This window comes from Leuresthes tenuis, unplaced genomic scaffold, assembly GCF_036924035.1.
Source record: "Leuresthes tenuis unplaced genomic scaffold, fLeuTen1.0.hap1 SCAF_22, whole genome shotgun sequence".
Classification (NCBI taxonomy): domain Eukaryota; kingdom Metazoa; phylum Chordata; class Actinopteri; order Atheriniformes; family Atherinopsidae; genus Leuresthes; species Leuresthes tenuis.
The window spans coordinates 12,612,693-12,630,281 of NW_027325376.1; the positions used below are offsets into that span (position 1 = coordinate 12,612,693).

General features: G+C 42.4%; 1 protein-coding gene across 1 annotated transcript; it reads right to left on the reverse strand.

Annotated features, from left to right (window-relative positions):
* Nucleotides 1-4,754: 4,754 nt before the first annotated feature.
* On the reverse strand, nucleotides 4,755-17,491 carry wrap53 (WD repeat containing, antisense to TP53). The gene is made up of 11 exons (XM_072375995.1): nucleotides 17,286-17,491; nucleotides 16,447-16,875; nucleotides 16,149-16,329; nucleotides 14,819-14,914; nucleotides 14,337-14,445; nucleotides 11,778-11,866; nucleotides 9,097-9,320; nucleotides 7,945-8,156; nucleotides 7,120-7,223; nucleotides 6,888-7,031; nucleotides 4,755-6,234 (listed from the first exon to the last, which is right to left on the reverse strand). Exons 2-11 carry the CDS (start codon nucleotides 16,700-16,702, stop codon nucleotides 6,009-6,011), a joined length of 1,641 nt encoding a protein of 546 aa, XP_072232096.1. The 5' UTR covers nucleotides 16,703-16,875; nucleotides 17,286-17,491; the 3' UTR covers nucleotides 4,755-6,008.
* Between the last annotated feature and the right edge of the window lie 98 nt (nucleotides 17,492-17,589).

Below are 17,589 nucleotides of genomic sequence, written 5' to 3' on the forward strand. Positions count from 1 at the left end.
ATCATCGTCTTAACAAGACATAAAAAAAGACTAATGGAGGATATGAAAGGAATACTATTCTTGATAAATAGTATGTGGTTGGTTTGCATCTGTGATTTCATTATTTAGGGTGCAGGATTTAGTGACCTCTAGTGGTAAAAATTGCATTTTGCAACCAAATGAATACATCACAGCTAACCTCTACATGCCAGTGTTTCCTTCCTGGGCTACAACAGTTAAATGTGGGGTAGAGAAAAGAGGAGAGTGACCTGCATAACACTGACATGAATATTCTGTTGCATTTCTGCCAACAACCCACCCTAAATGTTACACACTGGAACTTTAGATTATTTTAGTAAATGTTAGCATGAGTTATTACTGTAACACCTGAGAATTTTCCAAACTTTTTGCTCATTGGTTCCCCCTAAAGCTGTGGAATGTAACACCACCATCATAAAAAATGAATCTTCATGTGAGCCCCTCAAATGTAAAACAGTTCATAGGAATTCCTTGTCATGGTGAGGAGGCCAATAAAAATGCCATCAAAAGCGAATTAGAATTTAATGTGACTGTAAAGTAAAAGGTGGGGTGTGGGGCTGGAAACCAAAGTCGTGAAATGTGGTACCACAATCCCCAGGGGAGTTTCAGGCTTAACAAAGGTTGGTGTACACATAGAAGCACGTGCTTTGAGGTTTAAAAACGTATCTAGGGTTGCTTTCAGATGGAAAGCTACTACCTTGAGCAATACATTGCCAAATTGAAAAATATTGACGCTATTAAACCAGACCTTGCTCAGAAGATCCTGAGCTATAAAAAAAAATACTGAACCACGTCAACTTAGGATAAATACCAATAACGGGAATCTTGTGGTTCAGAAGACAGAACTAAAATCTCACTACAAGATATAGTGCTGAGTTATTATTTTCAGATGCATCACATTCCCATACTACCTTTGTTTCCTGCACTGGATGTAAAAGCCATATATTCTACCCCACTTTATCCCTTTGGGAGTCACGGAGGCTGGAGCCTATCCCAGCTGTCGTACTCATCATGGGGTTAAACACAAAGAGATAAACCACCATGCACGCTCATGTTCACACTAAGTTACTTTTGGACCGCCAATAGACATTCTCCAGAGCATACATTTTAACATGTCGGAGCATGAAATGCTCAGGTGGATTAACAATGGCTGCATTCCACTTGGGGGAACCATTTGAACCATTGAACCATTTTCTTGTGATGTGTGTTGACCTCCCAAATTAGTCCTAATCAAGAAAATTATTACAATAATTAAAAAGGGGAAAACCTCTAAAAATGTTTTATGTATTTTATTTTTCACCACAGATAGGCGCAAAAGGATGCATTTCCATTTTGAACAGTCTTCATTCCTTTATTCTGTTTTTGAATGTGTGAGAGGCTCCAGAGCTTTGCTTGGAATGCTTGGAAGATTCAAAGCCATAACAAGAAAGGTAATCCTTCCTCCTCCTTTTGTAGCCAGAAAACAACTCATGGGAAATATGACAATGGCTTAAATGATAGATGAATATGTACAGTCAGTGGCACCACCAGTAGGTCACATCACACAATCATACAGATTTTCTGGTGGTACTCCCAGGCTGTTTTTAGATAGCTGAAATCAAATTGATCAGGTCAGTATGTACATAAAAGCTTACACTTTCTAAGTGTCTAAACTGTAGATTGAGCAGTGCACCAAATAAAGTGGCAATACTGGATAGGCAGCACATAATCTATTGACTGAAGAAAAGTGGATGTAACAACTCTGCTCCTCTGGCGTGTCAAAGCTGGGTCAGAGTGAAGCCTTGTGCTAAGCGCCTGCCAAACACATTCAAAGTCTCGCAGAGATAAAGGAGCCTTCTCCCTTTGACATTTTGAGAAATGCCATGTATGACAACCTCTAAAAGCTACAAGAAGCCTGTTCCTCCTGCTTCATGTTCTAAAAAGCCTTTTGCTTTCAAAGGCAGCACGAGAGTGACAAACCAGAAAGTAGTCAAGACATTTTAGCGTCTCAGGCTTCAGAGCCGCGTGCTCTCTTTTCCTTCCTGCTAATTCAGCTGGGGTCACACTGCTGAGTGTTTGCCTGAGCGCTTTGCTGTGGGATTAGAAGATTCAACAACCAGCCAGACATTTAAATAATTGTTTTTAAATGTCTTTCTTAATATCAAGATCCCATTACTTGCTATTCTGCACACTTCCTGGCAATGGGTGCCGTAACGGTTGAGTTTGTGCGTGTGTCTGTCTAATGGAAGGCACTTATGCAAGGCCACGGAGACTCACTCAGGATGCAGCGTAAATGGAAACTCAGAACACAGAAACACAGAACACTTGATGTGGATTGGCTTATTAGCTGCACAAGTGGAAAGACTGCACTGCAGGCACCTTGGGATGAAGATAGCGGCTTCGCTGTCATCTGTGTGACAGCAAGGTTTGGCTGCCAGAAGGACAGCGACATTTCACAAACATATATTCAGAATTTAATTAAAGATGAGCATTCTTCAGTGTTTTCTCAAGTATTTCAATCTAGTTAGGCACAAACGCATCTGAGGATTGATTCAGTAATGGAACTTAATACATGAAAACTACACTTAATGTTATAATCAGCATTTATCACATGCAGCTTGTGGATTTAGGAAAGCACTGGGGAGGGGAGCGTCGACAATAAATCCTCGGTTTAACTTTCAGGAATAGTTACAATTCCTGAATGTTTGGCATTCAACCAATTGCGTGGCTGAAAAACTCTTGGAAGACCTAAAGAGAAACAAACTTAGTGTGGACTGGAGAATTAAGAAATATAATCAGATTTACAGCCAGTCATAAATATGGCAGCATTACACTGCAGCTGGACAGCTCTGACAAAGCGTATGCCCAGAATTTTAATCAGAGCAAATCGCTCCTGTACAAAGAACACTTTATTTACTGAAATCAGTTTCATATACTATGATTTATAAAGCTGTTAAAAGTCTACATCTCATATGAGCACAAATGCTTCATCTAAGCAGTGCTCAGGCTGTAAACACAGCAACAAACGACCTTGTAAAACTGACAGGGTGTACATACCAGCTGCTTCACCGTTCACCTGCATTCTGTCTAACAGAGGCCGTTGGCTGAGAACAGCTGTCTGTTACTACACATTTGATGAGGGCTAATAAGCAATCCGCTTAACTAGGGGGACAAAAACATACATCTTAAATAATTACAACAACAAAAAAAAGTGAGCTGAAACATGACGATGCTCTGCACTTTGGACAAAAATCTCTATGTTGATTTCCAGTTAAGTGATATCTATTCTGATCATATAAAGACCACTAACTAAATGCAACTACATGTATGAAAAAAAACTGTTTCATGATAAGCCAGGTAGGTGAGATGTAGCCTCCACGGAAATGTAATTTGTTTTATGTAAAATATCATTAAAAATGGACATTTAAAGGCCGCATAACAGCGTTACGAGGCTACAAGAGTAGAAAATGTGACTACCTCAGAGACAGAGCATCTCTTCCACTGACATGAGCATGACAAGAGTGTGTTACCGCCTTATACATAAAGAGATAACTGTCAGGATTTAGTGTTAGATGTGAAGCTGATGCAAGAATGCCTTAAAGCGATGGTCTCTGTACCGGCTCCGATAGAATATCACACAAAATGTTCAGCTTCTCTCTCAAAATACTCAATAAACTTTACCCCGATGTCCTCATGGTGTCATTAACTTCACTCATTCCTCCCAATTAGTGTGCTGGTGTTCATTACCTGTTATGCTGTGAGGCCTCAAACACATTTACTTTTGTTTGACATGTTTCAAGTCATCAATCTGTAGCTTAACCCTTGTATTTGGATAAAATCTTTTTACTCTTTTTTTTTTTTAAATAAGAAAGATGGCGACAGGCTAATACTGAACTTGAGGCTTCAAATTGGAAGAAATCACAAATCAACGGATTGGTGCAACTCAGATTAAGAAAGCTAGAGAAATAAAAACAGATCCTGAATTCCATTTCAGACAGTGGTGAAATAAAAGTGACAAGGAACGTTATTCATTATTTCTTTTGTAGGTGTTCAAACATTTTACCCCCCCCCTTTGGCACTTCTGGTTCCCTTTTACTGATGACCTGAGTTAAGTTTGGTTGACATAGAAAAGCAAACTCACCGAAGCACTCACAGCTCAGAACCAAACAAAACCCAAAGATCTGTGCAGTGTCAACTGATTCAACCCCCTGCATCTTCACATCATTCCTGCTTTCTGGTCCCAACGGACATCCAGAGGTGATAAGTACCTTCAGTTAGCGCTTCTTGACCCACACATACACACAACTCTGGTGGAGCTCACACAGTGTGCCAGTCCAGGATATCAAACAGGCAGAAATCATTGCACCACTGGATTATTTATTACACTTTTATGGCATTTTTCTTTGCGTGCCCCGATTTTCCGTCTCGTCGTCTTTCTACCTACTTTCCCCTTCTCAAGGCAGAGATGGTTGCTAAGCAACCCACATAACACAACAGCGCTGCTCTCCAACTTGGCTCTCTGCTGGACGTGTCCCTGTGGTTTCAGACAATCAAATACACGAGAGTGCGTGCATTCATACATATTGTCTGTGCGCGTGTGAAGTGAAATCTATGAATAGTTTCCACCTCATAAGATAAAGTCCCTCTAGACTTTAAGAGCTGCCTCTTGACTAAGGAGTAATATAACCTTGCATTCATCAATTGACTCCAAACTGCCTTTGACAGAGGTCCCAAAAAAAATAAAAAAAGTCCATGAATCCGTTAGGAGATATGATTTTAATTCACTCCAGCTTTTGAAAAATAACAACACTAGAAAGCCACCTGTTGTAGACAGAGACATTTATCTAGACTTATTTGGCATCTTAAACGCCTACATGGCTCCTAATGCGCCTTGGTAGGCATAAATTCTTGGAGTATTGGGTAATAATAGCCATGAAGATATAGCTACTATCGCCTGGCAACATTTGTTGTCAAGAAGGGAAACCTGAATCTGCTTCAAAAATGTGTTAATTTCTCAGTGTCTAAAGAAACAAGGCTCATGTTGGAGCGTGAAGAGCTTCTAACAAACCTGAAAATATGCTTGACAGCAAAGCAAAACCTGCTCTTAGCAACAAAAGCATTGGAGGAAAAAAAAAAAAAAAAAAAAGATCACTGCAGTACTAATTCAGTTATTCAAACATGATGTGTTTTGTGCTGCTGTGTCACCGCTCACACAAGAAATACAAATGTAATCTGACCACAACTGGTAGAAAAAGAACGACACTGGTTCACCATGTACACCCACAAAGTCAAGATTTCCAAAGACTGTAATGGAGTTACACTAGCTGCTTATAGAGTATACATTCAAAGAATCATCATGGCTTTACAAAAATATACATACATCTGTGGGCATGCACAAAGCGACACAACTTGGTGCATCGGTTACTTTAAAAGACCAGGTAAAAACAGGAGATCCCCTCAGTTTACAAAAGCAAAGCTCGAGAACAAATGGCACTTACTGTTACTATAGCAGAGAGGAATCTCCAGGGCAGCATTACAGCCAAACACACACAAACACTCCCACGGTTACAGCTCAGATCAGAGGATAAGACACTACGCTGCTCCACAACACAGTCAAAGGCTTTCACTACAAATGTATGAAATTAAGGAGGCAGGTTACGGAAGTAAAATGAAAATGAAGGTAAACAAAATGTTCATGAGACTTGAAACGGATCCCTGAAGGCCTGTTTCGTACTGAGCCCATGTAGAAGGCTGCTATATTTTAATGCAGAGCACTGTGTCTGAATACATTGTCAAGTAACAGGTTATATGGGACTCGACCTTACAAATGTGTCCCGACTGTAAACCGGTTTAAAAATGATCCAGGGGTGATTTCGATCATTTTTATGACAAAAAAACAAAACAAAACATGAAGACAGACCAATTATTAGCTGTATGCAATCATTCCCTAAATAGATATCATGTGTCGGATGTATTTCAATATTTTGTGGGCTGGTTGAACAAACAGGGCTTCAGGCCTCCAGCACAGCTGCCTTCTGGTTTTGGCTCTCCTCAGCAGAGGGGCTGAGCGGCCCGGCCCACCACACAGTCAGGGCGTTGTCTTGCTGGACCTCCTGCTGTGAAATCACTGTAGCGCCTCCCTCGGTGTCGGAGGCCGAGTCGCCCTCGCTGTCACCAGGCCAGGGGAACTGCCTCTGCCCACTGGACGTTGCCAGGAGCGGCATGAAGGGATGAATACTGTTGAAGGGAAAGACGGAGAAGCAATCCTGGGGTTTACATTTAGATTTTATACATTATCAATGCAAATTACGACCACATTATGTAAAACAACCAAGTTCAAATAAAGTTTATCACCTTGTTGATCACTTGCCTTCTTTCCCTCTACAGCTGATGCACTAACATGAAGTAAAATGCTGCTTAGCAACAGACATCTCAGGACTTGTCATGAATGCAGTCTTACGTCATTCTGATAAAGCAGTACAAAAGGTTCCGCTAAATCATAAATCCTGAAATTAAAAAGCTGTTCTCTTGCTGAAAGATCACATATTTTTGTGGAAAATGTCTGGGGTATACAAACAGTATAACACAGCATGACAATCAGCCAGCAGAACAGCAATACTGAGCAGAGGCGGATTCAGTAAATCCGACAACTGTTTTCTTTCCTTTTTTCCCCCCATCGCTGCTTTGCACTGAAGCAGGATACAGTCATTCTGCACAAAGACGCTTATTAGAACCAAAACCCTTCAGTTTTGATGACTATCAGAAATTATTCTGTGTTTGAACCAACATCAGTGTCACCTTATCTGCTGTATCATTAATAAAACTGAAAGCCAGCTTTGCAACATGGGTCAGTGATGTTTGTTTGTTATCAACCAATGAACAACTTGTACCTGACGCCATTGGTGCAGTCCCAGTGGGCCTTGAATTTGAGCTGAGGCTGCAGGAGTTCCTCATTACAATCAGGAGGTGCTGCCTGAGCATCCCAAACCGTCACCACTCCTTCTGTGTCTCCACTCAGCAGGTACCTGCCTGACCTGGACACGCACAAAGGAACAAAAAGCTCCGTTACCCTTCTGCCTTTCATGTAAGTCAGCAGAGTTCTGGTCAGGAGGGTCAACTTACTGGTCCAGGTCAAAGTAGATGCGCTGGTTCGTGGCCACATTCCTCTTAAGAGAGAAAACAACTTTCCCGGGCTCTCTCAGGTCCCAGCACAGAATCTCCGGATCCTACACGCACACACATTGGTTTGTCACCTTCGAAGATATCTAAATGATCCGAGTCATTTTCTTCATGTTATCAACCACTAGTCTAATCCTCGACTTCAAACAGTTGAACAAATAAGTCACATGTACAGGATTTAAATTAAAAAGAAAAAAAACCTGTCTGTACTTCTTCATTCTTTGTCACAAAATAAACATTTATGTCACATTTCATATCAAGTAACAATATGCATGGAAATCTGGATATACAGCATGAAAATTTAAGCTGAAAGGTTGACAGGCCAATAGAAATTAAATAAGACTATTGATTGAGGTCGATTGTGCTGTACATGACAATCTGTCAAGCTTAAAAAACAAAGCAGAGGAAGCTCGAATCACTGCAGCTCATACGTTTTTCAATGGTTAATAATAACATTTACACTACGAATCCTCTATCCAATCTGTCCAACAATTCAGAAAACTGGCTGGGACCAGAAAAAACTAGAGCATGTTTCAAGCCTCTGCAACACTGCAGCGTGCTTGTAAAACATGCTGTATCCTTTAACCTTAATGCCCGATATGATTCGGTACATTCTGAGTCATGCCATCACATAGAGCTGTACACAAAATCTTTGCCAATGCACAGCTTTTCTTACAGTCAGAGCCCGATAGTGTGACCACCGACATTTAAAGTAACAGCTTCGCTCCCTTTGGTGTCGCTTCTCTGCACGAAACAGTGTGCGCTCACCTTGCGCCCTCCGGTGTACAGGTAGTTGCCATCAGGGGAGAAGAGCAGATGGGTCAGGCCTCCGTGGTGTCGGGTCGGCAGCAGAGCCAGCAGGGTGCCGTCCTGACAGGAGTAGAGGCCAGCGCAGCGGGAGTACGAGCCGCAGGCGTACACCGACTGACAGGGACTGAAGGCAAAGCAGGAGATGATCCCACTCTGGCCCTGCTTCTTCACTGCAGTGAGGACAACGGTGACATTTGGCAGAGCTTTCACGGCTCATAAGCTACAATTTATTTTCATTTGTACTCAAAGGGGACTTTTTGGCAGCTCTTACGTCCCTCCTTTTCGACTCTTAGGAAAACTCTTACAACAAGAAGAAGAAGCTTCTATGTGAAGTTTAGAGAAGTGCCATGAATTTGGTCAGAATTCCATGTTATTAAGCAGAACTGATGGAGCCATCCAAGACAGCATTGAACTACAGGAGCAGGTTGTTCTGTTATGTATCAAAATGCAGAAATAAATCCTTTGTTCCTACCTCAAATACAGATTCTGTACATTTAAAAAGGCTTCCAACAAACCGAAGCCGTCTGAAACGCCCAACAGAGATAAGGAATTCATCACACTAGACATTTAAGTGCTCTTTATTTTTGGTCTGAGGAACATAATAAATACGGTCCTCGTTAGTTGTTTTGCAGTTAGAAGCATGACAGCCAGCTGTCAAACTGCTGCAACTTCTTAAAAAGAACAAACATCTGACTTCAGATGATGTTTTCCCACAACCTCCCTCTTTCTACTCAGCGCTTCTCTGGGGATTTCGTTTGTTGAGAATACCGATCAGAAATCCATTTCTGAAAACGGTTCGGCAGTTTTGAGTGTCCTTGAACAGTTTTTAAGGCAACACATGCTCTCAAAAGCAACACACATTTTACATTACTCATAATTCATCATCTGGGATAATTAACGTTGCATATAACCAGTAATTACAATTAGCCAGCGTGTTGGGGAACGCAAATGTTCACCCACTTATTATACATAGTGAAAGCAGTTTCAAAGGGCCATCAATTGTTAATGTATAGCATCCACAGCCAATATGTTCTAAAGATCCCATTAAAGAACAGAAACAAATCGTAAGTATCAGTAGCTGTAAACGTGACAACTTCAGAGATAACGGACCTACGGTGGGTCGCTCCTCGCAGTCTCTCCCGGGACGCTCAGTGTAGAAGACCCTCACAGTTTTCTCGAAGCCGCAGTAGAGCTGCGCTCCATCCGGTGAAAAGCAGAGCGAGTGCGCAGCCGTTAGCTCATCCAGGTGATTGTAGGGTCGGAAACTGGCTCGCACCTCCCCGTAAAACGCATCCCACACGTGCACTGGATTGTCACGGCTACTGCTGGCTAGACTTCATAAGGGGAGAGGAAAAATAAAAACAAACAAACAGAAAAAACAGATAAAAGTAATGGTTAACAGGCAAAAGGAGTGAATTATTAACACAAACAGGAAAAAAAGATCAGAGACCGCTGGGAATATCTAATTAGCAGCAGGTTGATAAATACCAAGAGTCTGTAGTGGAGTCAATCCTGAAGGCAGTTTTGTAATTAACAAGAGAACCTTTACAGGTGCACCACATAAAAACATGCAGAGAGGGAATAAAGTAAAACTGCAAAACTACAGGAGCACAATAAAACAAGACAGACACAGATAAAAAAACAGGCTGCCAACATCTTTCTGAAGTATGTTTTGTCTGTGAGCAAAAAAAACCTTGTTTGATTCATCTTCTAACAGCAACTGCACCACATCTGTCCGTCCCAACCAATGCATCATCCCAAATACACAGCGTGTAGAGACAAGACTACTGCGCATTCTTATTGATTCAAATCAGGGCCAAAAACGGAGCCATGCCTTTTTAACTCTAATTACTGGAAGCTGAACAAAAGCTGAAACATCACTGCGGTTCAATTAGACAAAGGAAATTAGCCCACGCTGCTGCTGCAATACTCCGTTATGGCCCCTCTGAGCCACGGCTTTATTCCAGAGCAGGGAAATGCCCAATTATAATGCTTGACTGCTGCTAGCTTGGAGAGATGCCTAGAACTCAGCGCAACTAAACAGAGCCATAACAGGGGCCCTTATTCCCTCTCTACAGGAGGGACATCAACAACACAGAGTTTTTGGCAGGAGTAGAGTTAAAGGAGCTCAAGGGGAGGTATGAGAAACAAAATGCTACGTAAAATAAGAGAGAAACAGTCAGGCGGGAGGCTAAACTGGTTGTAGATGTTTTTAATATCTGTCTGTCTAACTCCTTTAACAACACAGTATGTGACCGCCTGGTTGTGACCACCTGGTTGTGCCCCGCAGGCGCTCCTCTCTGATGGGTGGCAGCGATCTGAGGATGATCAAGAGTATCTGCAGTCAGCTCCTCATGACAAGCAGGTCTTTGGCTGCCACACAAAAGCCTCTCAAGTGGATGACTGCCCACTCAAAACATTTGTTGAACATTTTGACGCGGATGCAACCTTCATCTCTTGATCTCCAGCCCCCCCCCCTGCCTCACTCAGCTACTTGATGTTAGCATGGAGCGGTGTCGGTCGGGGGGAAGTTGCCAGAGGGTGGAGGTTGTAAACAGGGGATGATGGGAGCTCAGGGAGGAGGTGAAAACGCAGTGAAAACTGTTGGCGACTTGACCTCAGCTCGTTAGCACGGCCTCAACCCTCTGACCACAGACGACCAGCGCTCTCCAGCGACGGCTGGATGTTGCCAATGCTGGCCTTGCTTCAAAGTGCTAAACCATCACATAGTGATGTCATAATTACCACATGCTCACCTTCACACATGAGGCCAAAGAGTAGAGCAAAAATTAAAACTGAAGCTTTGAGTCAAGGAATCATGAGGCTCTTTAGGTGTCTGTCTAGACCCGGGAGTACTGTTAGTGGGTTGAATCACGCTGAAATGCGTTGTGGGCCTCAAATAGCTGAGCAGATTGCGACAGGAAGAAGGCCAACTCTTCCCTCATAATGAGAGACATCAGACAGCTTAAACGGCTTTTCTCCATGCAGAAACCAGCTCCCATAATGACTGTAAATACCATGGAGAGCAAAGGATGACGCACAAGCCTAAAACAGTATCTTCAAAATGTGGAGAGCTATTTAAACCCGCAGAAACACTCTCACACTCCTTTATTTATTCATATCTAAAACCCAGATAACGGGGACAACCGTTTCCCCTGCAAACTTAAGTCTTATAGATCACCAGTCGAGTGCCGTTTTAAACAACAGTCTGGCTTTTGTGAAGAATCCTTCCAAAGCATCTTCATACGTGGATCGTTGTTCATGAACAGCTCTGGAAAAAAAGGATTTATACACGCCATTTTGAGGGGCATCTATAAATACCACTGACTTTATCAAATACACTTTTGTAAATGTAACTGCAAACAGGGTTTATGAAGTCAACTGAAAATGGCGAGTGTGAATGCAGCTGTGTGCGCTGGTAGGTGTTCACAAACACAGCTGGTGACATTCAACCATATCCTGCAGGAAAATGAGAGGAACACTGAGCTCACGTGCCTCAATGAGTGCTTCATCTTCACATTGAAGCTCTGTTTTCCTTTTCCTTCTTACTGTTCTCGCTTGAACTAAGCAGACCAGATGCTACATTTGCAAGTGCTTTTCTAAGATAGCGGTCACGACATTTTAGTTGGCCTGGTTGGGCTCCTGAACTCCATAGATGGGTCTTTGCTGTGGACCCGCAAACCCAGAGCTTTGCCGACCAAAAAGCTGGTTCTAAGTTTTAAGGCTCCGGCTAACCAGCACTGGGAGCTGAAGTTTAGAACATGTTTTCACCAACATCAGGTTCAACTCACAAGCATGTGTCCGGCTCCAGTGAGTTCATCTTCGGGTACCAGCAGTAGTCATAGATGGTGTCTCCTTCAGCCATCCTCAGCACTGGACTCTGACACAGAAAGAGAAGAAAAGGGAAAAGTGCTGAGACAGTAACCTGATACAGTGGTGCCAGAAAATCTGCAAGAGGCTCCATAGTGTGTGAGAACGGCGAGAGATCTTTCAGAGAATCCAAAGCGAGTAAATGTGCACAATGAACAGTTGTTTATGTATTTAGCAGACGCTTTTATCCAAAGCGACTTACAAATGAAGATATAATAAGCTATATAAAAAGCTAACAAACTACATAGAAGGAACCCACTAGTCCGACTCTGTCAGAGGTGACAGAGATAGGGTGCAGCCATAGAAGGAAGTGCAGAAAGATAAAGTGCAAAGATAGAGGGGGTAGGGAAGTACAAGGTAAGTGCTAGGATAGGAGATGCTCTCTGAAGAGCTGGGTTTTCAAGAGTTTCTTGAAGATAGACAGATGGACCCTGTTCTGGTAGCGCTCGGTAGGTCATTCCACCATCGTGGGACGACACATGAAAAGAGTTTGGATTGTCTTAGGCGTGGTGTAGGAGCTGCTAGACGACAATCCTGGGACCAACGGAGGGACCGAGTTGAGACATAAGCCTTTGCAAGAGCATTCAAGTAGATGGGAGCCGTTCCATTAAGCACTTTGTAGCTAACATCAGTGACTTGAATTTGATGCGGGCGGCTAAGGGCAGCCAGTGGAGTTCAATGAACAGAGGGGTGACGTGTTCTTTTAGGCTGATCGAAGACCAGACGCGCCGCCGCGTTCTGGACCATCTGCAGAGGTTTCACAGCACAGGCTGGGAGACCAGTTAGGAGAGCATTGCAGTAGTCAAGGCGGGAGATGACCATGGCCTGCACCAGGAGTTGGGTGGCATGTTGGGTTAGGTATGGTCTGATCTTTCTTATATTTAGTTGTAGCACCAAACTCTTTAGCACGCCTGGATGTTTCTGCTCTACTCAAAGCAAAATGTCTAAATACGTTCTAAAACTATTGCAAATGAAAAACTGATAATCCCATCGTATACTTTTTAAATGATGTCCACACTCCTCTGCACTCTACCCAGTCATCAGTAAGAAACAACGGGGGGTGAAATTATGGAGACAGTCTGCACCTTATTCTTAAAACAATCGCAAGCGCTCATGTGTGAAAATGGCTTGGTGGCATGTGAGGTCACAAAGGAGCTAAGAGGAACTTTTAAGCAACTTAAGTCTCTTTCACGTAGGTGATGTCCAGGAGAACACGGAACAACAATGGTGTGCATGGCAGGGCTGCTCTGCTAAATGAACATTGCTGCCCGTCTGCGGTTTGCTTAAGAACACATGGACCAACCAGAAGAAAGAACAAGATAAAACATTTAGATTCAAACTGCAAGTGTTTTGAATGAAGAAAAGAGAAACACCATTTTAGGACAAGAATCTTATTCCATCTGTGAAACATGGTGGGGGGAGTATTACAGTGTTTAGTCCAGGACAGCTTGTCATTACTGATTCCACAATGAAATCTACAGTGTACTATTATACAAATCCATCCAAGATGACAATATCTGTCCATTAACTGAATATGAAGAAAAGAATTGGTCGTGTAGTAAGACAATAACCCTGTAAGCACTCTAGATGTTCAGCGAAAGAATGGCTGAAATGGCACAAAGTCCTTAATCCAATACAGCAAGAACATCAAGCAAGCCGTTTGTGTAAGGGACCGATCAATATCCCATAGCTAAAGATGTTCTATATCCAGTAATGGGGACCTCAGACAGTTTAACCACTCACAAGTATGCGAAACTGGATCATTTATCTCAAGAAATAATGATCAGGTATAACATTTCTCTCATTTACTTCAAATAGCAGCAGTAAAAATGTTCTACTTGACGTACGGTTTCAGCAGGAATATGAAACTTCTTCATTTCTAAAGCATTGCCAAACTAAACACCACTGTGGGTGTCCAGTGGACAACAGCACAAGCTTCCCTTCGCAGCAAAATTCGACGACAAGGGGTAAGGTTTGAGAAACAGAGCAATTAATGGTTCATTTTCTACCCTTATCACAAAGGCTGTGAAATGCCTGAAATGGAAGAAAATGGATGTCATTTCAATTATTTTTGTTCAGTGATCCCAATCCCAGCCTGTAATAGAATAAGGAGATTGGCTCACCACTTGATCTTTGCCCAAACCCAAAAGAAATAATGTCAATTTTCTTCTACCTTATAAATCCTCAGGAATGCATTTTCTGAAACAGCTAATTTTTTTTGTCCTTTGGATATAACAACAAATGTCAAAAGCTGACATCAACGACACATTGTGGTTGTAGAACAGATTAAACCAAGCGCACAAAACTAGCTGAAGCTCGGGAGGAAAAAAATAAATAAAAGAGGACATACGAAAGGCAGGAGTAGATCTGAGTGCACCGAAGCTGTCAGGGTGTCAAGACTGTTTAACTTTACTTAAAAAGGGAAGATCTAAATATGCACGCTCTCACAACATTCCCAACACTTCTTCCACTCAGCTCACCATCTCAGGAAGCAAGTCCCAGCTGTAGCTGTAAATCTCTGGAGGGAGATTGTACACGCGGAGCACGTTGTCTGCACTATTGGTGAGGATACAGGAACCATCGGGGGCCCTAGGATAGGAGAGGACGGAGGATGAGAAAGAAACGAAGGCGCGCTGACCTTTAACTGGGGGAAACATGAACTCACGTTTGCATTGTTGAATTTGCAGTAAGTGAACAGAGCATACGAATAAGAGGTCTCACATGCATAATATCTGATTTACACCAGGGGTATAGTTCAGTGGCTTGGCCTGAAACTTTTATCTATAGCATGTAGAAATAAAAAAAACATGCATGTACACAACTGAATGCTGACTTTTCCTGAACCACAAGATAAGATATTGATAAGATAGTAAATGCTTAACAACAAATGTGATCACAGAACTTATAAAATCATTTTAGGTGTTATTCAAACAACACCCATGTTCATGTTAATATACATTACCATTTGCAGCCTTTAAGGTAATTCTCTGGAAGGTTTGAGTACTCAGTCCAAGAACCAGTCAGCATCTGGGGATTCTGGGTAAAATCCAAGGCAAGGCTAAAAGCAGTAATAAGACAAACGAGTCCTCGGTGAGAGACTTTAAGATAGGAATGAATAATGCTCACAAATGCTCCTCCATTCCCCCGGAAAATTAAAGGGTCAGTTTCCTTGAAACACAAATAAAACCATGTTTTGATTCAATTAGTGGCCCCAAAAATTATTCTGCAAGCACAATGTGAAGGTGCACCACAAACACGCATCCGACTGTTTTATTGCTTTGCTGCCATTTGGCAGCAGTCCCACCATCGTTCTCACGGCACAGACTTTGTCTTTAAGTTACTTGGCTGGTGGTAGCTGGGATAGGATCACCCTGAATAGGGTAAAGGCGATTATAGAAAATTAATGAATAAATCAAGCTTCTCCCCTTTAGGAAAAAATGTCAGAACACAATTTAATGGATTGATCATCAAATTTCACACATCCACAGGTTAATTCCACTGTTTTTCCATTTTTTCCATATTCTGCCATTATAATGATTGACGGTGTCAAATATGCAATTAGTTAATGCAGTGGTGCTTCTCGCTGCTCCACCTTAAAATGACTGCCATCACTAAATGAACACATAACAGAACAACCTAATATGTGTTATTACAGTGTTACGCAAACTTCCAAGTTGCTCAAACTTCTCCACATTTTGAACTTCATACTCTAAGAAGTATTTCAGAGGAACACATATTCCAGCAGAGCCCATGTGTGATTCAACGTTGTCACGAAATTATTCGATTTTTTGTGCGTTGGTTACTGAATCAGTCAAATATGAGCTTCATCCTCACGGACAAAAGCGTCCTCTCTCTGACGAACCTTTTAGTAAACACTGCATCTGTGAGGAAAACATCTTACACACAGCATTTCAGAAACAATCTCATATTTGACCTCATGGGGGCAGAATGGCAGAGACTAACAGAAAGAGGCTTTTGATTTGATTTTCAACGGTATTAACAGTGTTTGAGTAAGACGTCACACATTTGACTCAAAGCATGTGACCAGCAGTCTATTGCTTGATTTTCACACTTTATCCAGTTCTTCTTCAACTTCCTTTTCCCCCTCTGAGTGTATAGTGACATGTACCTTTGCTCTGTAGTACACAAAATGAAGATTCCTGCTGTATTTAACAGACATGTTTTTAACTCAGTCCTACTTGAAATAGCCTTATTGACATAATGCTTGTGGTGTCTTGAACCTGAGTTATATGGGCATGAAGGTTAAAAATAAACCCTCTTCCCCCACTTACTGTTGGCCGACACTAGGGCTGTCTGCAGCTCTGTTACCGTTGTGCTCGTCATCTGGTCTCAGGTCTTCTTCAGGGGCATCATGACCTCGATCTCCATTCTGATGGCATTTTTCTACATCTTTACCAAGAGCAGTAACTTGTTTCTCTCCTTGATTTTCTTCTTCACATTGTATTAAATCTCCTGAAAATATAATGCACATCAGATGCAATCTCAACTTGTGCTAGTCTATAAAACAAAAACAAAAACTCCAACTTAAAAGCACATAATATGATAAATATAATGTAATGAATATTCTACTTTGAGCAGATGGCGCGGAGTTCTCCTCTGGTGCCATTTCTTCAGACACACCCGGCTCCAGCGCCTGCTCCTCCTGGCTCATCCTGTATCGCTTGGCAGGTGGTGGGGCCTCCTCCTCGGAGGTCTTCCCTACTTCTACACAGCTAGATTCAGGTAGAATAGGTGGGCCCTGTTGAGGGGGCTCACTATCTGCTTCAGAGTCCTGCCCTGCAACTGCCACACCTCCACTTTCACTACCTCCAGTTGAATCAGACATTTTCTTTTCTTTTTAAACCTCCTCTGTACAGCTCGCCTCACAGTATCCAAAAACTATGTTGGCTGTCAAACGTGGGTGAGGTAAGTGCTGCTAGGATAGTGCTTCTTCCTGCAGTGTGGATGGTTGAGTCTGTTGGGGTTTGAGGACATCACAGCACCCACCCACCTGAAAAACTGTAAAGCAGGCAAAACACGAGAGACCAGTGATGAACATACGCATATGTCAAACACAGTAGGAGAATGAGTGTACGTTTGCAACAAAACTGAGATCAAACAACCAAATTGCTTCAAAAGGCAGACGGAAATTGAATATAACCTGCCGTGCAAACACTTGTGGCTAGTCGTGACGTGCCAGAAACAAACGGGCGTTCATGTCATTCTTTAACGGTACAAATCAGCGAAACGAGCCTTCCACATTTTACACCACGCAAGCCACGTTGGTTTTACCCAGCTTGAATGACGATGGCAAAAAGATAGGGAAACTATCTTTTTCTTTTTTTTTTATCGTACATTGACAACGGAGACGACAACCACCTCACTTTAGCCCCTGTTAGCATTAGCCTGTGCTGTGTAGACCTACATACCAGCGTTGTTGCTTGCCTAGCCGCTTGTTTTGCACGTTGTTCGGCTGTGAGCACGTTCCTCCTCGGCTGCTGCAAAACTACTACGCAAACAACTAATCCACAAAAATAGTCAACGTTCTGCTGCGGAACTTTGTTTCAGTCACGAGCTCATAACGACAAGTTGTAAACACTGTAAGGCGGCCATGTGTTTCAAATTATCGCGAGAGTTCCGTGGAAACGGTTTCTCAGAGCAATTTGCACATTTCGTAGTGCTCTCCTTTACTTTGAAGTGAATGAGAAATTAATACGGAGCCGGTCACAGCTA